Source organism: Anser brachyrhynchus (assembly GCF_964034855.1).
Source record: "Anser brachyrhynchus genome assembly, chromosome: 2".
Classification (NCBI taxonomy): Eukaryota; Metazoa; Chordata; class Aves; order Anseriformes; family Anatidae; genus Anser; species Anser brachyrhynchus.
This window is the reverse complement of record NC_137695.1, coordinates 17,365,172-17,391,048: the sequence shown is the minus strand read 5'-3', so window position 1 is coordinate 17,391,048 and position 25,877 is coordinate 17,365,172. Positions and strand designations below refer to the sequence as shown.

Here is a 25,877-nt window from a genome sequence, read left to right as displayed (position 1 = left end):
TTTATTGATTTCTTCCGAGATGAGACACAGAGAGGTCTGACACCACGGGAGATGAGGTCTTGCAAGGCAAGATGTGTGTGGATGCCTGCTGAACAGCTCGCCCTGTTGTCTGAGACATCAGATGTTGATCAGCACGTCAGAAGACCTCCAAGAGCAAGAGAGAGACAGCAGAGGTGGACATTTATGGCTTTGTTGCAGAAGTCTGTAAAGGGGAAGGTTCACTTGCATGGGATACAAGTGGACAGGTCTGTGACAATAGGATGAGGGTGAAGCACTGCCTTCCAGATACCTTGTGAAGATTTGAGTCTGAATGTACTACTGTGGGAAACATGAAATATTTTATAATCTCTGGCTAATGAGAGGTTTTCAATTCTTGCCCATTTGTATCTCCGCCAAGGGCAGCAGTGTTCCCTTTCGCCCCAGCAGCGATCAGTACAAACAAGCCATGGCAATGAGGAATCAAGACTGGCACCAGAGAGTCTCAGAAGCACCCCTTCCACATAAACCTGTGCCTCCTGCAGGCAGAAAGCCTGAATGTGGAAGAAGGTTGATACACAAAGCCTCAGGATGCCTTGCGAGCAACCATGTGGCGGTGCTGAACTCACCAGCCCAGCAGCTGTGCAGAGGACAAAGAGATGCAGATAAATCTGACATGTTCTGGGCTTGTTGGACCTGCACGTGAGCCCAGACAGGCTGGGCTTGGGCAGTGGCCAGTCCATGATTTCACCACATCGCACCCTCTGACTAAGTTACTAAGGACTGCAGTGGGTGCCACACAGCTCCTTGAGGGTCAGAGAGTGGGCTACTGAGGATGATCCTAGGTTAGCTGAGTAGGTCTTTTTATTTGTTCCCTGGGAGAAATAACAGATTTCTCTGCGGACAGAACAGGAAAAGCCAACATACAACGGGTAGAAAAATCTCAAATGCAAAATAAAAGTTGGACCTGTGGAAAAAGACTGCCATCAGGCTGTCTGCAGATGTAAGACCTGATTTGAATCCTGCTTCTGCGTTGTCACCAGTCAGCTGGAGGAACAAAGCAGCCACTGGCCTACGCAGGGACCAGACTGTGAAAGGATTTCAGGTGCCTTAGCATGCAGGTAGGCATCCATCAAGGATTTTAAATGTCCCCAAGACTTAGAGACCAGTTTTGCCAAGCTGCAGAACACCTTTAGGATCAGGGGCTTGAGCCAAAAGGCAAATGTAGCACTACAGGAACCAGGGTGTAAAAGGTGAATGTTTAAAATGTGTTTGCTCTGATCCCAGAAACAGCAAGGCAAGTGTCAAATCAGAAAGGGCAGAAGAATCCCAGGCAGCAAAGGAATCTGCAGGGCATCAGAGGGACGCGCTGCTGCCCCTGCCAGGAGCAAGCAGGCCGCAGATTCCCGTTCTGCCCTACCAGTTACCTCAGAGTTACCACATGCTTGTTATAAACATAGCTAAATCAAATGTGTAATTTGGGAGAGCAGAACTTGGTCTACCGCGAGCAAGAATTTCAGTTTGTTGCTTGAGACCTTTCTGGATTTGTGAATTACTTCCCAGATTCACTTGTAGGTTTTTGCAGGCCATCAATGACAATTCTGCACTAGGGTTATTTATCTCACTTCTTAACAGGTGGTCACAGGCAAGTTACATCTATAAGGCATCCTGTGTGCCTTTTAAGGTAATAAATAAGAGTAGTGATTTTTACTTTACAGTTTTCAATTTAAGTACCACAATTACAGATATATTAAAAATGTACTGTTATTGTACTGCCCCCAAATCAAAATCCTTCCTCTTTTTTTTTTTTTCTTTTTTTTATTTATTTTCTTAATGGAGTTATTTGCATGGTTTTTTGGTAGTTGTGTGTGCTGAATCACTCTTTGGAGCTGCCAGACCTATCCATCGACTCTAGAGGGAAGCAAAGACAAGCTGGCTTCTAAGTCAGACCTCTCTCTTAGATGCCTATAATTAGGTGGGATGAATGCCTTGCTATAAGCTGTATGCTTCATTTACCCTTGCTGTTTAAAGGACACAGCAATTCAGCCCTCCCTGGAGTGCTCTTAATCAATTTTTGTGCAACACAATGAGGGATGAAAATTCCAAAAATGTTTACAACACTCATGAACATAAGCAGAAAAGAAGGCTAATATGAAATGTTGCATTTGCTTACTCATAGATATGTTAAATCTTTAAAAAGGATTGATCCCTTTATATCTTTAGTGCTTTTTGAGTGTAAGCTCCGTCTTGGCTCCCTCGAGGGTAGGGAAGCCTTGCAGAGAGATCTTGACAAATTAGAGGGCTGGGCGATCTCCAGCCTCATGAAATTTAACGAGAGCAAGTGCCGGATTCTGCACCCGGCAAGGGGCAACCCCGGCTGTACACAGACTGGGGGCGAGAGGCTGGAGAGCAGCCCCGCGGAAAGGGGCCTGGGGGCTCTGGGGGAGGCCGGCTGGCCACGAGCCAGCGGTGGGCCCTGGCAGCCAGGAGGGCCAGCCGTGCCCTGGGGTGCGCCAGGGAGGGCATAAAGCTGTCAGAGAGCCTCCGAGGGAGGGCTGCCGAGGTGGTGAGGGGTCTGGAGGGGAAGGCGTACGAGGAGCGGCTGAGGGCCCTGGGTTTGCTCAGCCCAGAGCAGAGCAGGCTGAGGGGAGGCCTCATGGCGGCCTGCAGCTCCCTCACGAGGGGAGCGGAGGGGCAGGCACTGAGCTCTGCTCCCTGGGGACAGCGACAGGACCCGAGGGGACGGCATGGAGCTGGGACAGGGGAGGGTCAGGCTGGGTGTGAGGGAAAGGTTCTGCACCCAGAGGTGGTCGGGCACTGGGACAGGCTCCCCAGGGCAGTGGTCACCGCACTGAGCCTGCTGGAGTTCAAGAAGAGTTTGGGCAATGTTCTCAGACATGTGGTTTGGTTTTGGGGTGGTCCTTGTGGAGACAGGAGCTGGACTCCATGTGATCCTTGTGGTTCTCTTCCAGCTTGGGATATTCAAGGACTCTACAATTCTATCCTTCAGCTATTTGAAACTGTAAATCCCAAAGCAAGCAAACAAACAAAACCAACAACAACAAAACACACACTAAAATAAAAAAAAGAGAAAGGAGGAGGTGCCTGACCCCCCCAGCCGGCACAGCCCCGGCTGCCCTCAGCCCGGCCGCGGCTCCCCCGCGCCCCCTGCTGGAGGCGCCCTGCGCGGGCCGGGGGCCGGGGCTCGGCGGGCTCGGGCCGCCCTGAGGTAAAAAATGAGGCCGGAGGCCTTGGGACAAGCACAGGGGTGAGGCTGGGTCTCTGGGGACAAGTGTTGTCACTGGCACTGGTTGTGTCACGCCACGAATCCGCGTTTTTCCCCACCAAAATGTGCTGAATGTTGAGCCTTTCCTTACAGATTACACAGGGCTCGTGACTGCTTTTACAGATGTACGTTGTGTAAATTACATGCTGGAGGCAGCAGAAACATATTGCAAGTGACAAGATGAATTGTTTAATCTCCTTGCTTGATTGCAGATAAACTATAAATCAGATTTTATCTCTTCTTAGTGAAGTAGAAATGTTGGGGATGAGTGAGCTCCTAAAAATAACAGAATAGCTGAAATCGCTGCTTTCTTTAGAGCAAATGTAGCCCTTTGGGAAAGTGCAAGAAATCCCATCTGTGTTTCCGAAACTGAAGTAAATTTATTGCAGACATTTCTGTATTTACTGTAAATGGACATATTTTGTGTTGCAAAACAACATGTTGCAGGGAGGAGAGATTTCTCTCATTCAGCTAACTCCAAGGGGTTTTCTACCTGGAAAAGCTCCATTTAAAAGATGAGTTTGTTTCACATCAGCCATCAGACCTGAGTGCCTGTTTGTTTCAGTTCCCCACGCACACTGACAGCTGCTGACAGAGGGAGCTGAGGCAGGAGGCTGTGAAGGAGCTGTGGCTTTTATGAGACGAGGGTACTTTTGTGATTATCAGACAAGCCGTGGGTTTTACAAATTGCTGCTGTATTGGTGACAGGTTTCTTCATAACAGCCATCTCTCTGGGCTTTCCTGACACACTTTTCATTGTGCCTGCTAAGCGCTGTCATGTCTTTCAGTCCTTGTTAGATGAAAGGTGGAATTACAGAAAATAAGCTTTCTAATCAAAATGTTTAATCGGAATTGAAAAAGAATCCAGAATGTAATTCTGAGGTGATAAAAATGAATGTTTGGTTTAATATAGCACACCTGATGGGAAGCCGGGAGCTCAGTGCTTGGATTCAGCCGACAGCACCTAAGTATCTTTGATTTACACCGTGGCTGGAATTGAGCCATGAAATATAGGTGAATGTGGATCCAAATTTCCCTGAAGTTCAGCATGCCATTTGTGTCCATTACAAAGATCAGTTTGGAGCTACATTTTAATCCGAACTTTTCTGAGGTGGGGAGAGAATCCAGCCAAATGTTACCCTGTAAAAAGGAGAAAAGGAGGCAGCGTGTACAGGGCTGAGGCACTGCGACACTGTCATTTTACATTAGACTGCAGAGATGTAATATGTCTGGTTTTTCTTGTAATGCTTGGCCCTGTAATTGAATGACTGAGAGCTTATCCAGACATCAACTGCTCTTGTGGCAGTACAAATCCCCTTGCAGAGTTGTTATCTCCTATTGCTCCCAAATCCAGACAACAACTGGGTTATGAGAATGCCAAAAATGCAGAGGCATTCAGGCAGTTGCTGCAAAAACAAAGCAGCGAGCCACGGACGGCGAAGAGGGGACGACGAAGCAGGGCACTGTCGCTGCTGTGAGGAATTCAGCAGAGAAAAATGTTCCTGGACGGGGTCTGCGATCAGTCCCCCGGCGCGTGATCCGGCAGCTGGGATCAATACCGCTGCAGCCAGGGTTCCCAGCGAGCTGAAACGCAACAAAACATGCACTCACGGGGGCACTGCCTCTCGAGAGCACGCATTTCCCAGTTAAAATGAAGGTCAGTCATAAATTACATCTCTGATTCCCTCGGGATTTCTCCCTCTCGCTCTGTTTTGGCAGTTTAAGGCCTCTTTGATATTTGAGCAAGGCCTTTCCCTTAGCACATCTGATCTTGATTACGGTTTATGGCAATGGTAATTCTGTACCTCCCCAAGGCAGCAATTTTGAGAAGAGAGAGGGAAAGCAAGTACAGTATGATTGTTTAGGAGAGGGGCACGCTGCTGAGCATTTTAACCATTTCTCCATTTTATAGCTGTGGTTCCTCCACACCAATCAGCGGCATTAATACTGAGCCCTTCCTATGGCAGTGCCCCACGTCCACCAGCAAAATCACTGTGTCTGGCGGCAGAAGAGATCAGGCTGTGAATTTACGTGTCTAAACGCCAAGCTCTGAAAAATAAAGCTGTGGCTTGGGTGTATTTTTTGATGCTTTGTTTCCTGGTGAACACAGAACAGGATGGGTGAAACCAGGCCCAGCTCCGCTTCTATGTACATGCAGCAGGCAGAGGGGATGCTCCAGCCGGGGACACGGTGCTGGGAGCATTTGAGGCAACGTGGAGGTGGCAGAAATGTTGGTGACGATTTGTTTTTGTGACATGTTAAAGCCACGGGTGGTACAAGGCGTTTTGGCATGCAGCTGCAATTGCAGTGAGGGTTTTCGAGCCAGTTTGTAACATATGCTTAATTCCCTTACTGCTTTCACTTCTCTGCCTTGGTTACACCGTAAGCTCTCCAAGTTCACTGAGGCTTTTCAGAGGGTTTGCAGTGGCTTTTACAATGTGGAGGGCTCTTGAATATGAATAACTGCTCTTGAAACTCTGGCACCATCGGTCTGCCCCCAAACAAAAAATATTCTTGCAGACTGGAAGTGCGATTCACAAAATGGTTCAATTGCCCCTCAGGCACTACAAATGCCATCCAGTTAGCAAAAGCATGTGATGGGTATGGTTTCTTTTGAATAGGTGACCATAAACATCTCCCTGGGAAGTGCAGGCAGCCAGGGCTGCCTGCTGGTCTCTGTTTGGTTGGGGTGCCTGCAGAAACACAGCGCCAGAATTGCCAGTCATCTTTTTTTTTGAGTGTTTTGGGTGGGAGTGTTGTTTATTTGTTGTTGGTTGTTGTTGTTGTTGTTTTGTTTTGTTTTGTTTTTTTAAGTTTGCTTGTATAATACTTTTTTAAAACCTTAGATGTGTTTTTAAACATGTCTGCATGCCTTTGAAATGTGTCTTCCAGAGAGCAGCAGAACATCCCAGGTGCAGGCTGTATTTTGCCATGGAGATACCAAGGAAAGGAACGACGAAAAAAGGATATCTGTAACACTTTCTCTGAAAGAAGGAAATTTCCTAACTCCTAACACAAAACCCTTTCCTAAAAGTGATGCAAAACTTTCACAGTGCAGGAGAGGAACAAAGCAGCCCCAGCTCTAACTGTTGCTGTGCTGTACTGAACCTGCTCAAGGAGGATTTTACAAGCCAAAATTTCTACTCGGTTAAGGAAAGGTCCAACATGAGAATTTTCCTTTAGTATTTAAATTAGATCCTCAGTATTACCATGGGATGAACAACTTGTGAGGAACAGCACATGAAGGGAAAAAGGCTTTATGCCGTACCTCTGTGTACATGATAACTGCGTGTAACAAAGCAGAGGTTTGAGAGCCCAGGCAGGCAGCAGGGAGCAGGCACCCAGGCTCAAGTGGGGAACGCTGGAGCCAAAGAGCTTCGCTGCATCTTGCTCTCATAAATCAGCCCAATTATTCTAACAAGCAGAGCTGGGTCCCTCTGCTTCAAGCCCTGCTGGTTTACAGAGAGAGGGAAGTAAATAAAAGAGAACAATGGTGGCTTCTGCTGCGGGAGGGACAAAAGGATAGAGGACAATAAAATGATACTCCTTGCCACTACCGCATCAGGAGGGAAAGAGGGTGGCTTTGCACAAGCCCAAGGACTTATTCCACATCAGAACCAAAGTGAGAATCTGGTCTCATCAGCATCTCCTGAAGGGAAAAGCAAGTAAAATAGAGAGCAAAGGCATGTTGTTTTCAAGGCTCTAAAATAGTGTCCCACAGGAAGAAAAAGATGAGGACACAAGACTTTGCAACGTCTGTTTAAAAAATGCACTTTAAATACAGCCCTGACTGGAGCTGTAATGGCAGGACCAAGGTTTAGCTCTGTGCCTTTGGGTTCTTCCAGTAAAAGATAGATTTTTTGGTTCTGAGTTAAAACTCTTGCAAACTTGTCTCCTCGAAGATGTATTTTGGTTCCTTTTCTTGCTCTGCATTAATTTAAGTGTTCTGGCAATTGTGAAAATTAGAAACTGGTTTTTCTGTAATGGCAACTCAGGTTCTTATTTACTAAATGAATCTGGGAGCTGAAGCTCTAAGCAAACCACAAACTACCATGAGATTTATTAATAAAATATGAGAGCCAAAATTATGTACAGCCTTATTCATTGTTTTCTATATTTTCATCTTGTTCCCTCTTATTGTCCCCTCTCTGCGATGACTGAAACAAATCATTCAGGTCTAGATCTCTTATTATAATACCCACAAAGCCTCCTTGCTATTGTTTTGGCCAAATTAAAAACATTTGTCAAGAGTAATTGTGGAATGGCATAAAAATTCATCTTTATTTTGCTGATGAGGACTTAATCACTTCTATCATGATAAATGATTCTTTATGTTAGGTAATAAGTTTATATATATATATTTAATAAAAAATATTGTTTAAAGGTTGACAGTTTTGGTGGTCCTTGTGACATTCTCTTCTCACGGAAATTTTTCCTGATCTCCCTGGATGTTCTCAGAAGCTTATTCTCTCTTTTCCCACGTCAGATTTCCTAAAATGTCTTCATCCTGCCCTTTACACAGCACAAGTATGGCACACTTACTTCTATCTTTAGCTCCGGTCTGATAAATGATTCCATTTCTCAGTCCCATCTTCAGTCTCCAGGTGCTGTGATCATATTTTCGGCCTTTCAGACTCTAAAGAAAGCTCTGTAACTATTAGAAAAACCTTCTCTTCAGTCATCATCCCATTTATGTTCCCTGTATTGATTTTGGTGAGCTAAATGTATTGTGATGTTCAGAGATGGCCTAGACCCTCCTTCAGACCCAAAATGTGGGCTCCTCCGGTGCTCCCGAGGTGAAACCTTGCTTGTTTTGTGATGGGAGCATAACACGGGGGGGAATTTTTGGTAGGACTTTTGAGCGTGACCAGCACCCAGCATTCAAAACAACACACATCAGGCCAAACACAAAGTGTGAGACTGTCTTTAAGTCGTTAAAAAGATCCAGAATGATTCATACCTGCCTTTTATTCCTGAGCCTCTCATATTTACTTGCTTTTGCCTTTTCAACCTTTGCTTTACCAGAAGGAGAAATATAACTTCAAAGGGGGGAGGAGGAACAAAGAAAATGCCTGGATTTCAGGAGCTGGGCCTCTCAGACACACACCAAGAATCCTGAATCATAAAGTCCAGAGATACAGCGAACAGAGCACAAGACCCATGAACTTTCGGTAAGCCTTGTGGTGTAAAAAAGCTTTGGTAAATTATTAAATTCTTAGTATTATCTTCAAACTCATCACTGAATTTTAAAATTACCTTCGTTACCCTCTTTGCGCCGTAGTTGTTTCAGTACTGCTGCTGTACAGGAAACAGCACCAGAATCAGAAGTTACAGATGGGGAAATTCAAGCCTTTGAAAATCAGTAACACTGCACAGCTACTTTGCTCTGCTGGCTTTGAGTGCTTTTGTAAATGAGCCTATTTTAACTACAGATTAAATCAGAACTTCCTGATGTAGCAGAATCAAACAGCACAGGCAGCATCAAATAGCTCAGGCAGCATAGATACACACACACGTGGCCACTTTTATTTACGCTTCACACAGAGCAGAAGCAGAGCAGAGACTGACAGCTCCTTGTGCCTGTCTGGGGGCTTCGTGGGGCATTGCTGCCTCCCTTCGCAGCAGCTCGTCCCGCCATCCCTGCAGAGCCGCTGGCTCACTGGTGTCGGGTGGGAATAAGGGGTTTGGGAAATTGAGGCTGTGCTGTGCTGAGAGCTCCTGGCTCAGAACAAATACCATACTGAAAGCAGCTTCTGGGAGGTGAATCCAAAGGCAGAACTTGGAAAAATGGGAGAAACTGTTTGTGTATGTGCAGATCCAGCAATCCGTTCAGGGCCCGTGCAGCCCTGGCTGCCTCAGAGCGCCTTTCAGAATGATAAAGCTGGGGAGAAGATAACAAGCAGTCACCTGCTGCCATATTCAGATCCAAATGGCATTTTTCATAAAGCTCTCCTTTCAGATCTGGGGCCAAACCATGGGCATGTGCCGTGCCGATGCTAGGAGAGGCTTGGAGTGACCGGAGCTTGAGGAGGCAGGAACCAGCAGCGCTTTATGCAGGACGTACATCAGCCAAAACAAATGGTCTCTGAGACCTCTTTAAAACATTTCCCACCAAATACCCAAATGCAGAAGTTGTTTAAAACAAAAATGTTCACGCGAGGCGATAAGGGAAGATTTAATTTAAATCCACAGAAGCCAAGTCACACCTCATTGTGTTTGCTTGCTGATGACTTCTCTAACAGTTGAAACTATAAAATTTGCATCAGTAAAATGTAAGTTAAAATGTTCATCTTAAGGTATCAGAGCCGAGCTTCATTCTAGCTACTGCACCGTAGTAATACATGGTTTACAAACAGTTATAGATTAATTTCATATCTATATAAGCACCAATAATTGTACTGTATTATCAAGCTCATCTAAAAAAAAAAAAAAGGATTTGAAAATAAACAGGCCCAAGGCCAAAAATCCACATTTTGGACAGGCAATAGTTGTAACCAAGAAGCTGCACACATAAAGGCAGCTATTGGAAGAATAATTGGTCCACAATTACAAGAAAACACAGCGTTTTGTTGTTTCCCCTTCTCCTGCAATGGCTGCTGGCTTTTAGCATTTGCATGATGACATTTTTTTTTCTGAAGGAAAAAAATAGAGCTCCCATGAGGGAGCTTTACCCGCCTCCCATGTGGAATTGGCTTTTTGTGGAGCAGATTATCCCATTTATTATTATTCACACCTTTAAAGAGAAAGAAAATTCTTTCCTTACTCAGCCCAATAATGATGTAGGAGGGAGGGAATTAAAAAAAAAAAAAAAGAAAAAGAAAGAAGCAAACCTCTCACTTGCTACTTCTGCCAGCAAGCCTGCTCAATTCACATCAAGGCCAGCAATTTTGTCCTTTTGTGCTTCTCCTCCTGTTTGTTGGAGGCCAGCACCAGACACTGCTCTGGCCTGGATTCTTTCCCTGAATTATCAGAAGTCTGCCCTTCCCTTGTGAGAGCTGAAATGATGCATGCCAATAAAAGAAAAGCAAATTTTCTCTGGTCTGGAGGAGCCAGTTTGTCACTAAGACTTCGCTATTAGTTAATACAAGTAGAAACGATATGCAAACATACAGGATTTCAGCTAGCGTGACAATAATTGAGCTACTGTCCTCTTTCTGTTTGCATTCCGTCACCCAGTACAGCAGGAAAAACAATTGTTCCTTAAAACATTAAAAACTTATATGCAAAAAGTGCTGGTACCCAGCGATTTCACAGCATGCAGACTGCTAATTGCCTCTCCTTCCACTCGGCAGAGGAAGGCATCTGGAGCATTTATCTCTAGTGCACCGTACTGGGGAATATATCAGTTTGTAAAATAGAGCAGGGCTACAAAGAAAAGCGCTGAATGCACATGGTGTCATTTTGTAAGTAGCCTTACCGTGAACATACTCCACTCTAGCATAGCCCACGTTTATTATTCTGCAATATAGGTCACAGTCAGAGCTTATAGGTCATATTCAGTGCTGGAAGATCTACAAAGCTTCCTCAATGAGATCATTGATCTGCAAGCTCCACCATCATAATCCTTTTTTCTCTTTTTATTTTCAAATTATAGCCTTTTCTCAAACACAGCGCAATCATTTCTGGAGCAAATTCAAGTCACTCTGCATATAGCAGTACTATTGACTAAATTACAGCATCCCATATTTATTTCTGTATTTGCTGATGACCTTAAATAAAGTCTGAATTTGCTGGCACAAGGACATTCTCACTGACATACAGATAATAAACTTTCATCTCCACAGCGCATCGGGAAGATGGAGTGTAACATTCCATCCACCCATCACTTCAGCCTAAAAGTCAGTCTTGTTAAGATGCATTTTCTTTATAGGATGCAAATCCTCTCATATCACGTGTCCATGTGTTATTTCTCCACCATACAGAGTTCTTACCCTGCCCAGCCATAACTTTTGTAGCACTATCAAACTGAGTGAAACCTGTTTATCTTTGCAAACTTTTTTTTTCTTTTTAAACAAATGTGCCAGAACACGTCTGGACAATATGAAGATAATGAAAGCATCTCTGGCCCACCACGTGGCAGAAGAGCAGTGTGTTTCTGGTTGGCAGCTTGGGAAAACTAAAAACATGGTAAGCAAGGAGCTAGGAAATAGGATAACTGCAGGCTACAAAGTGAGAGTTTGTAAGTAGAAAGGGTGTGGGGGTTATTGAAAGCAGAGGGTACACAACCTAATGCAAGTCTCTAATGACCTGAGTTGTCTTTTTTAGTAGCACAGTATTGAAATATCAGATAAGTGTGGAATGCACTCAGCAGAAACTTGCTAAGAACTTAGCACATTTTAGTATTTTCAAAAATATATATATTTATTGCAGTGTGTGAAATAAGAGAATACTGCTGTCAGGTGTCGCCTATCCTACATTAAAGAGGTTTAGAACCAGCTTCTTTTCCTTGCAGGAGAGCCCTGTCCATCCACAGCACTAGTTCTTTACTTGCCAGGCTACTTCAGTTCCATTAACCCAAAGTAAGAGCCGTGATGGAAAAAGGTTGGCATACCTTTCTTTGTCTGTACCTGCTAAAGCCTGTTGCTTTTATACCATAGATTTATAGAATGGCTTGGGTTGGAAGGGCCCTTGAAGCCCATCCACTTCCACCCCCCTGCCATGGGCAGGGACACCTCCCACCACACCGGGTTGCCCAAAGCCCCATCCAGCCTGGCCTTGAGCACCTCCAGGGATGGGGCATCCACAGCTTCTCTGGGCAAACATATGGTCAGAATGCTGTTGTAAGGACTATATATGGGCTAGAATTCAGATCCCCTACTGAATGGAAACATCACAGAACCTCAATGTCTAGAAATCCTTTAAAGGATGTTGGTAATACCACCTGGTGGTCTCGAATAGACTAATATAAGCTAGTCAGTAGCCTGTTGAAAATAGACAAACAGGAGGATCTGTAAAGACAAGGTATTTGAACGAGGTTAGACTTGTGAAAGTAATTTTTTATCAACCACCAGCATGGTTCTGTTCCTGTGACCCATCTCCTACAGTCAGCTCTCAAACATCTTTGAGTAGGGGCTTGGAGAAAGCAGGTCTGGAAAGTGGGAGCAGCTGTTCTGGAGCAGGGATAGTTTGTCATGCTGGGTGTATCCATGGAGAAATGGAAAAATACTTCTAAATATCATCACGACACTGCATACGATGTGACGTATGCATTTATTCAGTTATTTCCATCCCTCCCCATAATTCACAGGTTGACAATGTGTAATCCCATTAGTGCAGACCAAACGCCAAGCAAGACATGAGACTCGGGAAAGTGGTACAGTCAGAGCGCTCAGTTGAGGCTGAAAAAGCAAAGCCCCCGCTTCCAGATCTGTCCCCACTTTTGGGCAGCTTACCAGCAAGTGTCACTGTCTATCAAACAGAGGATAAAGGTATTAACGTTCTTAACATACACGTACCTGTGTGCATATGTATATATATGTGCATACACACAAATACTTGGCATCTGTGGACACTTTTAAAAATAAAAACAGAACGTCATAAACCCAAATCTTGTTTCAGTTACATCCCTGTATTTTCCTTCTGATGGTCCCAACCAAAAGCCATATATTCACATGCACAACATGAATGTAGACGGCATGGTGCCAAAAATGTCACCATGGGAGGCCACAGTGGAACACTTCATTAAAAAACTAACAAAAAAACGAAAGTACATTCCAAACTGAACAAGCAACATTTGTTGCAAATCATTTGAGCAACAAAGGGGATCGACAGAATTTGCAACACAACTGAAGAATTAGACAGCATTTGTCCAGGAACTTGGAGTACTAACTGATGAACACCAACCACTTACAGGCATGCAGGCTTCTGTGGAGCTTGGGCATCTGGATTTTCCCCTGTAGCCATGGGTTTTTGAACTGGAACAACTTGAATTTGAAGCAAGAACACTTGAGATTTCAAATAAAAGCCCTGAAAGGTAACAGGATTTTAAACAAACATCCTTCACATGGAGTTGCGCGTCACTAGAAGACAGAACTTCCCGAGTTTGAAGGAAAGAAGCAGATTACACTTTTCTAGCCAGTCCAACGAATCCTGAGTGCACTCACGAGAGCCTCCACGTCCTTGCTCACTTTTTGGCAGGGTAAATTAACCCTTGCTGAGCCGAGCACTGCATCACACGCGCTGCTTCTAACTAGACCTGCGCGTCTGCACTTAGAGCTAACTTGATGGTGACCAGGTATCACCACGTATTCCTTGTGACTGACGGCACGGACTAGGTGCTCTTTTTTTCAGCTTGCTTCATGAAACCTAACCATTACAGCCACCTGCTTTGACTTGTCTCATGACCCTTTACGATGGGCTGGACTAACAAAGATACTCCTCTCTTTCCTGTGTAGCACCTGTAGGTGTTCCCTGCTACACAGGCAGCTCCCCTTTTGTCCCATGCCCCGAAGGATGAGGTATCTATTCCCTTCAAGCTAGCAACAATTCTTGATGAGGGACCAACATTTAATGAAAAGTACCTTGGGTTTGTCTACTGGAGCAAACCATCCTGCTTCTTATTGCACAGTAAGCAGCACAAATCTCTAACAGGATTTCTGTTATTGAACAACTGCATAAACATACAAAGAATTACTGCTGCCTTTTCGTTTTTTTAAACACATGACTTAGAATACAGTTCAGATGTGAGCACTATATAAAAATGCAACACGAGTGCCTAACAATCATGCTGATTTTCAAGTCAAGTGTTCTTACTGTACAAGAAAAAAGAGGCTTTAAAAATGCAAAGCTTGCAGAATACAAAAAAGATTTTGTCTTTGAAACTGAGACTGATAATCATGTCTGATCGGTACAGGTCTCCATCAATGTTATATCAACTTGATAATAGAACAAAAAAAAAAGAGAATGATAGAAATAAGACTTTGATCTAACTCTGAATATGGATAGGTAGATTTGAAAGCATTAGGAAATAAATTTGCCTTGCCCCCTTTTTTTCTAAACTATGCTCAATTGAATCAACTATATGAAGTGGTTTGAAAAAAAATATAAGTTGCAGATCCATCATGGACTATAATGGAAATAATTTTTGAATGTTCCCATATACCAGATATCTATGTCTGTTAGGAGAAGGAAATTGTCGAGCTCACTACAAGAGTGCTCTCATTTTAAAAACAAACAAGCATGGTGCTCTGGAGCATGAGAACCTATGCATATGAAACTAAAAAAAAAAATAACACCCACGATGATTAAACTTTAAAGTGGTCTATTTTTTATCACACTTTGAAAAAAATGTTTAAAATCAAGTGTTAAAAAATGCTGAGCCTCTTACTTTGCTTTACAGCCACTAGGTAACACTTCCACCTTCTTGATTTAGGCTGGCCACTGCAGGAAGCTGAGTGCCTGTCTCTAAAAAGAAATAAATGAGAAAACTCAACACTGTCGTGAGTACTTCAGAGACAAGTGCGAGTATTCTATAAAACACAAATGGAGGTAAGCAGAGGGGAGAAGTCATCCCATATAACTTCAGGTACCTTGGAGTGCGATGTGTGGCAGGGAAACCGAAGCTCCCATTACAGTCAGAGGAATCATGACCAGGCCCACCTCCAGAGGGCGACTGATCCAACTCCTCTCACAGGCCTCTTCCTGGACGTGATGGATCTGTGCTGTAGATGCCCGTTTTGCTCGGGGACAGACAGATGAATCCTATTCCAAGAATAATACTTTCCCCTTTCTGATGTGCAAGTCAGGCATACTGACAAACAGTACTGGCTTTGAATGACGTTGCAAGACAGAGGTTTGCGACAATCGTGGTGCAAAGATTTAAAACCATTATTTTCAGTCCTGCAGCTCAGAAAGATATCCAAGTCTGTACTAAAATTTGCTGTCTAATCTATTGTAGTGGCAACTGTGGTGTATCTGTAGCCTCGTCCTGCAGAAATAGACAAAAGATGCACATTTTATTGCTCTACGAGATCTTATGAAACTACTTTTCAAACTACTACAGAATGAAACTACTTTTTATTAGCCCCTACCTCTTCTAAAATCACATTTTTGTAAAATCAAACTACAACACTTAACTCCTCTTCACACAAATCCCATAAGCTAAAGCTATGAAATAATACATAACTCTCTCCTGCAAGCCTGAACCTCTCCGTAATGTCATATTAATAGCTAACTTGCACGTAAGTTGTGTCACCTACACACATCTGTGTTTTTTTTTGTTTTGTTTGTTTTTTTTTTTTATGGCTGGATATTGAATGAGACTTGATCTGAAAAACAACTCAGAAATACAACAATCAAGGAAAACACTGGGGCAACTGAAATTAAAGACAGATTTATAAAGTAGTAAGGGGCAAAGAGCAAAGTAACAACAACTGTCAGTTTTAAAAGAGGTGTAGAGCACTTACCTGAGAGGCAGATGCAGTGCCGTACTCCTACCCACAAAATAACAATGACTGACAAAGCAATTGGAGCATAAACTGAACCTAAGGCTATTCTGTCCTTCCCCCTATAAGGACAAAAATTATAAATATCTATATCTAAACACACACATAAATTAAAAAAGCTAAATAAACTCTGATTTTAGGAAAACTTCCATATCCACGCATACCTTTAAAAAAGCAACCAGATCAATGTTAAAGCATCTATTTACTCTCACTAACAACTAAAAAGATGGGGGAGGAAGGGAAACCTTGCAAAAAGAATAAACTGTTTTACCTAATTCATACATCACCCTACAGTCCAGGAACCTCTCAAGCTGAAGGACAATTTCAGCAACTGCTGCAAACTCCATCTCCAAGTTCAGGATAATTTCAGCAACTGCCATGAGCTACATCTCCTAAGTCAAATTTCTCCTAACAAACAAAACCACCTAAGGAGTATTAGGTACTGGTCTTCTGTGTGGGATTCACCTAGATGATGAATTAACCGTAGACATTCAATCCTTTTTCTCATTGTCTTTGAATTCTCTTGTTCAGAATAAGAGTGTCTTGTTCCAATTTAGCTTAATCCACTTAATCCATTTGGAGTAAGTCTCACTCACACCACGAGATCTACATGGAACTGAGATACCGAATTCTGAAATTGCATTTTAAGACCCAGTCATCTGGTTAATTATAACTTGCTTCATCATTTGAATGAGCAATTCTTTGGGCATCTGAAATTCTGTCTAGTCTGGGGAAACAATCCTATTGCACTCACCAAGTTCAAAGTAAACAAAAACACAACATACATTCCTCAGGATCAATGTGACATCCATTCCAAGGGCGTCAAATATACTGACTCTGGGTTCTCTGTAAAATTCAGTAGTTCACTGATCACTGTTCCTAAGAGAGCTGCCAGGGTCGGAAACGAAGGAACTTGTCCTGTGTGAGCCTGGCAGTGCACCTACCCAAGGAGCTGGAAGCTCAGACCATCGGGCTCTCTCACATCTGGGGCATTTGAAGCATTGCCTCTCTCAAGACGCCGCTGGTTGGATCCTGTGCTATTCTGGAGAGAGTTCTCTCCGCAGCCTCCTGTTGGAAATGGCCACTGAGCGGCTGAACGTGCCAGTTTGGCCAGAAAGAAGTAAAAAGCCAGAAAGAGGAAGCAAAAGGCAGGTTGTCCTGACTTGTGGTCAACCTCAGTTGATTTCCAAGTTTTCATGTATCAGGAAGCAGGAAATGCAGGCTGTAGCTCATTACAAGGACAGTTAAAGCTGAAACAGAAGTTAAGAGGAGGTCGGCCTCCATTTCTGTCACACACCCTTAACCTTCTGGCTTCCCAAGCTAGTGCTCCACATCCGCACTTTCTCCTTCCTTACCACCCCCAAAATTAGCAATCACCCCAGCCCACTCAGCCCGTTTCCTGGTAACGTGGTTAGCAAAAACTGCATGTGTGGAGATACCTGAAGAGCAAGCGTCTCCGCAGAGCTACGGACTGAGAGTGACTGCTTGTACCTGGGGCTTCAGCCAGTGGTTTGTGTAACCACCTCCGCACAGAGAATTCCTTTCAGCATACCACCCAAAAGCAGTTTCTCTGGTAGCCACCAAACACCACCATAAATAATAAACTTGGTTTACTTGGCAGGAGTCAATACTCGAACGGTTTGAAAAGCCTGTTGATCACTAGAACCTATGTGGTAAGTGCACACTGAAGCATGGTTGTAAAAGCTGGAGTCATCACCTCTCCTCCAGTTAAGTACTGTGATTGGGAAGCCAGGTGGAAGAGCCACTACACTAGTTCAGGAAATGAGCCCAGAGCTCGGCATGCATTTTACGGGAGCTCTGAATCAAGCACAGATATGAGTTTCATAAACCACATCTCCTCACAAACCAAATAAGCTACAAGACACCCCGAGCAGCACTTCAGATCCAGCGCTACAATTTGCTAACCTGAACTTTGTCATTAAAGCCTCTAGCTTGCCACAGTCAAGTATCCTACTGAATCTAACCCTGAAAGCCATGCAAAATCAACATAAAAAAATTAAGTCGGGAACAAATATGATGTTTCAGATTTATAACCTGCCTTGTGTTTCACAAGCCAGCCCCACAGAGCTGCTGTTATCTCCAAATTACCATTTCTGTTCTACAAGTGTTTTAGTTCATGTCTTCTGAACAAATTGAAGCTGTTTAAGAAAATTTATGTCAAGATTTGTAAGCATACCTGACACTCCATAAAAATACGGAAGACCTACACACTTGAAAAAGGTTTATGACTTCAATTGAAAGACACTCTAAATTCCTTTGGGTCAATACAGAATATTCTGGCAGGAGCCATTCTTAAGCACCATTCTGCAGGTGCACTTCACAACAACTGCCACACTTGGAAGTTATTCTACAATGAACAAGCCCTGGAGATACGCTATTTTTGCTCTCCATTCGTGAATCTGAATTTAAACAGAAAATTTACAGATTGGGACTACTGAAAGAGATCTAACAACAGCTTAACTTCTTATCTGAAATTTGGGAGGTGCAATGGAAGTAAATATTAGCTAACAGTTACATTCCCCCTTGCTTTTTTAACTTAAAAAAAAACACATCTCAAGTTGCAATTGCAGTTGAAACTGCAAGAGCTACACTTGGTGGTAATAAATGTTGTGAGGTAGGTATCTTTAAATACTTACAATGCTTCCCCCACCTTTTTTATTTTTTTTTAAAAAAAAGGTTTTAACATACTAAATAAAGTAATGAGAGACATTATTTACAGTATAGGATTATTTGGAAAGAAACCAGTAATTATTGAGTTACTGCCTGAGATAGATAACATAAGAAATTAACTGTACTGCTCTTTGTAAACTTTCCACAGTTAAAGCTGTTTTTAAAGTAGACAATTTAAAGCTCCCTTTCAGGTAATAAAATGAACCCATTTACGCGTGCAACTTTAAAACACAAGTCCTTGCTATTTAGCTAGTACCTTCTACAGAGACATCCTATTGTCATGTAATTACTACCATGACCAGACCAAGGGGAAAGAGAATGCCAAGATACATCCAGTCAAATCACCTTTCTGCTACTAAAATAAAAACATTTTTGCTTTTATGCTTCAAATCAGTATAAACAAAGGTGCCATGAATAGGGTGGTACTACAACAGTAACAGCACTCCTGAGATTATCTAATTTTATCGCCTCAACGTTACTCTGGGGAAGCCAATGGAAATGCTATACAATTGTTGATTAGCTCCCTCACGCTAATCCCTGCTGCAAAAGGTGTAGCATAGCAATCAGAAGGATATAAAATTTGCCTATAATTATTGGTGCAGAGCTGTTACTGAAACCATTCACATCTGCATACCCTTTATACTTGTACCTGAGAGACACATGGTTATCAAGTAGGGAGATTGCAATTGCACTTCTTTCAATTTAGTGAATTGTTATAGAACGAAGATTTGACTTACAAAACAGATTAAAGTTGCTGCTATACGTGAATGAGCAGGACAAAATGCATGTGCTTACACAGAAAGAGAGACTTAGTGACTTCTAGAAATAGGAAACAGGACTGAGATCTCTACCAGTTCAGAGTACTCCTCCCAAGGCTCTGAACTACGTTCTATTTTAACCTCATCCATAAGAATGCCTAACAGCTGCGCATCTACCTCCAATCTTTTTTTGAAGCTCCATTTTTATTTCTTTCTCTAAATTCCAGGTTGTTCACTCTCCTTTACAATCTCTTTACAGTATTAGTTGGCGTTAGTATACATGATGTATATATAGCTGCTGGTAGTGCTGCGCCTTGCAAGCAGGGAATGTGTACTTGTACCTAAACCTTTCACCAGCGTGACTCCTTTCTATACAAGGTTTTTGAGTATAGCTTCAGAAAATGCATGAACCATGTGTATTCTTATGGTTTAACCTTCCACACCCTGCACTACGCATGTTTTCTTACCTTATCTCTTCTTATTTCCAGGTAGGAGATGATTGTAAATGCTGGCTGTCTTTGTGCATGCAACAGAGAGAGAACTCCAAACTCCTTAAAAAGGAGGAAGCTAAGTAGCTGGTTCCTATTTGGTCCCTAAGTGTTCAGAAAGTGAAAAGAAGTATTATCTGATTTACTTGCATCCGTTAGTTTTATAATGGTTTTCTCTGTACCTGGGCAAGTAGGTAAAAGAAAAAAGAGGGAGGGGAAGGCAGGTGGGGGTAAGAGATCTGTCCAGATTTAAAGTAATATTCAGGCATTCAGTAGCAGCCACCTGAAGCTCAACAGTAAAATATTTTTTCCTGTATTTCAGAATAGGCTTGAAACATCACCATGTGAAAAACTGACAGCCTCAAATCTGCCTCAACTACGTATTTGCAATAACTTTGTAGTGATTTAAGTGACTATATAGATTTTGTTAGTAACAAAACAGCAACTTTATTTCATCTATTTAATCTACATTTTTTCTAATGCATTTAAAAATCATGGGAATTGTACAGGAAGGTTGGAGGAAAAGTCCCTCTCTATTTATACTGCTGAGGTAGAGTTCTGTGGCTAGCCATGTCTCACCTAGCAGAATTTTAGTACTTTGGAGTCCAAGCACTTGACAGTTTCACGTTACGTTACTTTTCAGTTCTGGTGTATGCTTTAAGTCTCCCACCTCCTTTTTCAGGACATTAAGCAAAGTTCTAGAACTATCCAAAATCTTCATGTAAGCAGTTTCAGCTTCATTAAGAATTTTACTAAGATCATTCCGCAAAGCTATCTTCTGGTCCAGGTTTTCACATACATGCTCCAATTGTTCATTCAGGGCTTGAATTTCATGCTGGAGCTTATTTTTTTCCTCTTCTGCTTGCTGGATTTGTTTGTTCAGCTCCTCTTTTTGCAGACACAAGTCTTCAATGTATTTTACTAGCTCGTTATTGTAACCCTGAAGAATAGCTCCCGGCTGAGTCATCCTCCACTCCTGTCCCCGAGCTCTGCCACGGCTTCCTGAGGTCCCCTTCTCAGCAACAGCCTTCTGCACTCTAACAAAAAGAAAAAAAAGAAGAAAATAGAAAGCTCTGTAATAGTTACTGTATATAATGTGATGATAACGGTGAGACAGGGCGAAGATACGCTGTTAAAGGTTTACATGCTGGTTCTGAGGTGGGCCACACCGCGTCCCTTGGTGGAATGGGGGCAAAACAAGAAGGAGATGGCTGAGCAGGGGGGCTGAGCAGACACAACCAGCAGCACCCACCCGGTCTTAAGCAAAATGAAGGGTCTCCCCTCACACCCAGAGCCCACGTTTACCACAAACCATCCAATTTGACACCCCCAGCGCCTCACAGACCCACCGCCCCCCCTCCCAAACACCGCTCCCGAGCCTCCAGCACCCCCCTCCCCATCCCCCTGAGGGAAGCCGAGGGAAGCAGCGCAGCCCCGCCGCCCCCCAGGGACATCTTACAACAACCTCCTCCCCGCCGGGCGCCTCCTCGCCGGGGCCGCGCCGCGCACAAAATGGCTCCTGCCTATACATCAAGTCCCCGGGCGGAAGGGGAGGAGGGGGGGGAGGCGAGCCGAGACCTTCCCTTTCCTACCTCGCAGCCGGCGCCGGTCCTCTAGCGGCTCCCCATCGTTGCCCCTAGCCGCCTGCCGCCCCCCTCAGGGCCCGGCCGCCCGCCTCACGGCGCGGTCCCCCCCTCAGGGCCGGGCTCCCCCCCTCCCCTCAGCGCCGCCCCGTCAGCCCCGCCAACGGCCGCGCCGAGCGGGAGCGCGGCGGGGTGACGGAAATAGCCGAGCGTTTCCGAAAGCGGCGGGAGGGTGAAAAAAAAAAAAAAGCGCCCTCGCTCCGGAAACAACCGATGTTTTCCGAAGACAGGTAGCGTTCGGGAGAGGGCCCGGCCGGAGGGCGGGGGGGGGGGGAGTCACGGAAAGAGCCGATGTTTGCCGAAGGGAGGGAGCGGAGGGCGTTGGGCTGGGCGAAGGCAGCCGATGTTTGCCGAAGGCAGAGTCGCCCGAGAGCAAAGGGGACAGAGGGGACGGAGCGCGTCGGAAAGAGCCGAAAAGAGCCGACGTTACCCGAGCGCGGCGTCGCCCGAGTTTCCCGGATGTAGTTGGAGGAGCGGCGGCGGCGGCGGCGGCGGGCGCAGCGGGGGGAGGAGGCGGCCGCGGCGGCACCCACAGCGGCGGCCTCCGCGCTCCGGGGGCGTCTCAGCGCGCACGGGGCCGAGCTGCCGGCGTCTCCCCCTCCGGCCGCGAGCGGAGGAGATGGGCCCGTGAGCGCTGCTCGCAGCCGAGCCGCCCCGAGCCGCCCCCCTGCCTGCCTGCCTGCCTGCCCCCGGTCGGCGGCGAGGCGGAGCGCTGCCTCCCCCTCCTCCTCCTCCCCCCTCGGCGCCCGTGGCCCGGCCGCGGCCGTCGCCTCCTGGTGCCCTCACACTCACGCACACAGGCCGGGCATTGATGGTAATGTATGCGAGGAAACAGCAGAGACTCAGTGATGGGTAAATCCCTTCCTCCTCCTCCTCCTCCTCCTCCTCCGGCCCCCGGCCCCTCCGCCATGTTGTGGGGCCCCCCTTCCCCGCCGGCCGCCCCGGGGCCGCCGCCTAACGCCTCTCTCTTTCTCTCGCTCTCTCTCCAGCTGTCACGACCGCAGGGGGGACTCGCAGCCCTACCAGGTACCTGCAGCGCCGGCCGCTAGGCCCGGGAGGAGGAGCAGGGGAGGGGAAGGAGGGGGGGGGGGAGCTACTCCAGCCCAGGCTTCGGCCGCCGCCGCAGGCCGCGCCGCCACCGGCAGCCCCCGGCCGGCCCCCCGGAGCCCTGCGGGGCTCGTGAGGAGCCGGGAGGAGGCGGCCCGAGGAGGAGACGGGGCTGCGGAGCTCCTGCGAGGCCGCCGGGGCCGGGCCGAGGAGGAGAGGCCTAGTGCGGGCCGGGCCGGGCTCGGGCCTAGAGGCGGGGAGGGGCGGGAGAGCGGCTCGGGGTCGGCCGCGGAGGAGCGGAGCCCCCCCCGGGGGGAGGTGAGTGTTGGCCTTCCAAAAACAAAAGGAAGCTTGTTCAGACCCCCGCCCCCCCCCCCCCCCCCCTCCACTTTAGGTCTTTCTTCGCCCCAAAACTGCGGCTGTGGGCTGAAACCTGAGCAGGGCTCGATTTGAGACCCTGGATAACTGGGGGGGGCCGGTGAGGCTTAATTTCGACGGTTGCCAGCTGCTGGGCACATTCGCCAAACATCAGAGCCTTGAGCTGCTGACAACAACCTCAATTTCCGTCGGGCAGATGCTGTGTTCCTCTGCCTTGGCTACGGAAAAAAAATATTGGTTCTCGGGGTGTGAATGTGGGGAATGCTGCGTGTTGTGATATTGCTCTCCTTAGGGCACATAATTGAACTGTTTTATTACATTTCTGGGTATTTGTGCCACTGTGAAGCGCAAACTGACAGGCTAGGGCAGCTGTCAGTGACAGTTCACGTAAATGTAAACACTTGCCCCTCAGAAGCTCAAGCTGCAAAATCAAGCACGTCAAAGAGAGGCAGAAATGTCATTCTTGGTAAACGTTCTAAAGTGAATTGTCAAGTTACGTGCTCCCCAAACTCTGGATTTTTATTTCATCTGTTACTAGGTTGCTGGTACTGAAATCTACCTTACAAAAATTTAAGGTAGAGGTGAAACTGAGCACCCTCGGTTACAGTCTGGAGGACATATACAAAGTTTACACTGATTCGATGCAACTTTCTGTTTATTTTTTAATATCAGTTGAACTTGTGCTTTTCCCAGAAGCGTCAGAAGTACTGTGGCCTATGTGCTGCTGAAAGTATGCAGTCCATCACTGGAAAGATAAATTAGGTTCATCCTAACGGCAATTGTTACGTTGGATATCATGGTGGGAGCAAATGATTTGAGTTCTAATTACTGAACTTGTTGCTTTAATGTAGGTAATTAAAATTAGAAAGGCTAATGTTGATTAGTAAATGGGAAATGAAAAATTAATTACCTTTCAAAGTATTTTGGAAAGAGGTCTAAAATTTAGATCTGATGTTAAATTATTTCTCTAACTTTCTATCTAACATAAACGCCTGCTCTCTTGCGATCTTCTGTTACAGGCTCTTAAGTACTCATCCAAGAGTCACCCCAGTGGTGGTGATCACCGTCATGACAAGATGCGAGACACCACAGATCCTTCACCACCAAATAAAATGTTGCGGCGCTCTGATAGCCCTGAAAACAAATACGGTGACAACACAGGGCACAGTAAAGCAAAAAGTGTGCATACTCACAGAGTTAGAGAGAGGGATGGTGGTGAGTTATCTTTAATTAACCTTTATTTAAGCAATTACTATTCCTCATAAGTGTCAAAATCGAGCAGTGAAGGGTGAAGGTGAAGGTGAAGGGAGCGTTGCGCTAAATGGTATGCCTTGATGCTTGGAAAACTACAGAGAAACCAAAACGCACGTTTCATTGGAAGTAGTCATTTTGGCAATATAATACCGATTAATTTTCTTATTTTTACAGGTATAGTAGTTTCTGTTTAAATCATAAAGCTTATATAAACTTTCCTTTTTTAAATTAGTGTGTCTGACTTATTTTAGGCATACTGCAACACGTGAAATGGTATTCTAGATTTTTTACTAGTATTTGCTGTCTTAGAGACTGTGATATTGCTGTTTATAAATTTGTGTATTGCGATGCTCTACTATGGCGTTTAGCCTCTGAAACACATAACTACATAAAAAGGAAGAAAAGCTTCATACTTAGATGCTGTGTAGAATTCTTAACAATCTTAAAGTAATAATCAAAGATGGCACTTAGAATCTCTCGTGGCAGAAGCTTAGAATCAGCTAACCTGCTGTGTTTTTGCAGGACGTAATAGATGGTAATAACATGCCCAGATATTTTTTAACTGATACTGTTTTCTATCCCCACCTCCTAGAAACAGGAAAGAATAGGGTTTTCCTCTTTAATAAAAGATGGCAACAGGTATAGTTTAGAAAATCGTGGTTACTGACTGAATTTGGAAGCCTGTTTTCAGTTTTGTAAGTATTAATTTGTTTTTCATATCAAGTTATAAAGTATTCCAGTAGAGAACTTGGAACAAAGAAGCATTGATTTAAAGTTCTATATAAAGTTAACAATCTGTGATGTACAGATATATTTATTGCTGCAGGATTGTTACTTGTTGTAATAGCTAAAGTAAAATAAAATGTCTGGAAGTCCCATTTAGAATATATTAGTTCACTACCACAAGGATATTTATGGTACTCAAGTGTTCTTATAGTTCCTAATTTTTTTCCTTTTTTGGATTAATACAGAGGCTCTGTAGACCACTGATAATGTGATACGGTTTTGTAGAAGGATTACAAAAGCATACATCTTCTGTTATTACACTGGTTTTCATTATATTTGATCATACTTGAAAGCATAGGAATCTCACAATCAAATGCATGTGTAAAACTGGTAGGCTGCTGTTCTGTGCTACTTCCCAAGACACAAATCAGTCTTCTCTTTCCTGTTCACCTGTCCAAAGATATTCGTCCTACACACTCCTGTAATTCTGCTGAGTTTTGCTACAATCAGTATTTTTTTTGTTTCAGTGGAGCTACGTTTAGTTGAGTTATGCGTATATGAAAACATCTGGAGGATGAGTTTCTATATGGGGAGCATATTTGCTCATTTGAGTACTGAAACTGTTTTTAAGGATAGGAAAGACATTCTGAAGTTCTCACTGAGTCTGGCTGGACTGAATAGTTAGTAAGTGACCTGACGTGTGGGTGTTTACACTAATGATGGAGGAAAATGAATTATTTGTAGTTCTGTAAGTGTAAGGAACATGTATAAACTTACTGCCCCTTCTCCATACCCAGGCTGCAAACACAGTAAAAAAAAAAAAATTCCTTTATTCTGATCTGAAAGTGGTCCTGTCTGCATCGTATGTTAGTAGATTAGGAGAAGGAAGTAGTCTTAAACGGTTTGAGGGAAGTTAGTAATTTTGAAACATAAGCATTAGTAATGGAACGGATAAGTGATTTTTGTGTGTGTTTGTTGTTAATAAGGGTGGTTTGGTGCCAGTTTAAGTGTTACAGAACATAATCAAAACAACCAAAGTTGTGTTAAGCACTGTGCGTTGTATATAGCAAACCGAAGTTGAGCAGGTATGAGCAGGAGGATGTAAACTTTGTCTTCCAGAGTAACTACATGCAAGTGTGAACTTGTTGGATCTTTTTTTTTCTGTCCCACTATGATTTACTGAATCT

At 44.5% G+C, this 25,877-nt stretch overlaps 2 protein-coding genes and 1 long non-coding RNA gene across 7 annotated transcripts in view; 2 read left to right on the top strand and 1 right to left on the bottom strand.

The window, feature by feature from the left end:
* The first annotated feature begins 168 nt into the window (after positions 1-168).
* On the top strand, positions 169-9,506 carry LOC308191188. Its single transcript, XR_013947781.1, has 3 exons — positions 169-1,097; positions 4,176-4,919; positions 6,155-9,506. It is a non-coding gene; the product is annotated as an uncharacterized lncRNA (long non-coding RNA).
* LOC308191173 (microtubule nucleation factor SSNA1-like) lies at positions 9,422-21,840 on the bottom strand. The gene is made up of 2 exons (XM_080583369.1): positions 21,716-21,840; positions 9,422-20,679 (listed from the first exon to the last, which is right to left on the bottom strand). Exon 2 carries the CDS (start codon positions 20,607-20,609, stop codon positions 20,265-20,267), a length of 345 nt encoding a protein of 114 aa, XP_080439495.1. The 5' UTR covers positions 20,610-20,679; positions 21,716-21,840; the 3' UTR covers positions 9,422-20,264.
* Positions 21,262-25,877, top strand: part of WAC (WW domain containing adaptor with coiled-coil) — a 62,904-nt gene continuing 58,288 nt past the window's right edge. For 4 of the 5 annotated variants that reach the window (XM_080583306.1, XM_080583304.1, XM_080583305.1 and 1 more), the window contains exons 1-3: positions 21,993-22,137; positions 22,275-22,311; positions 23,730-23,925. In XM_080583306.1, coding sequence (XP_080439432.1) covers positions 22,097-22,137; positions 22,275-22,311; positions 23,730-23,925 — 274 coding nt within the window. In that variant the 5' untranslated portion in view covers positions 21,993-22,096. Of the gene's footprint in view, positions 21,516-21,992; positions 22,138-22,274; positions 22,312-23,729; positions 23,926-25,877 lie in introns of those variants that run through there. The other variant, XM_080583307.1, reaches the window with a different exon arrangement.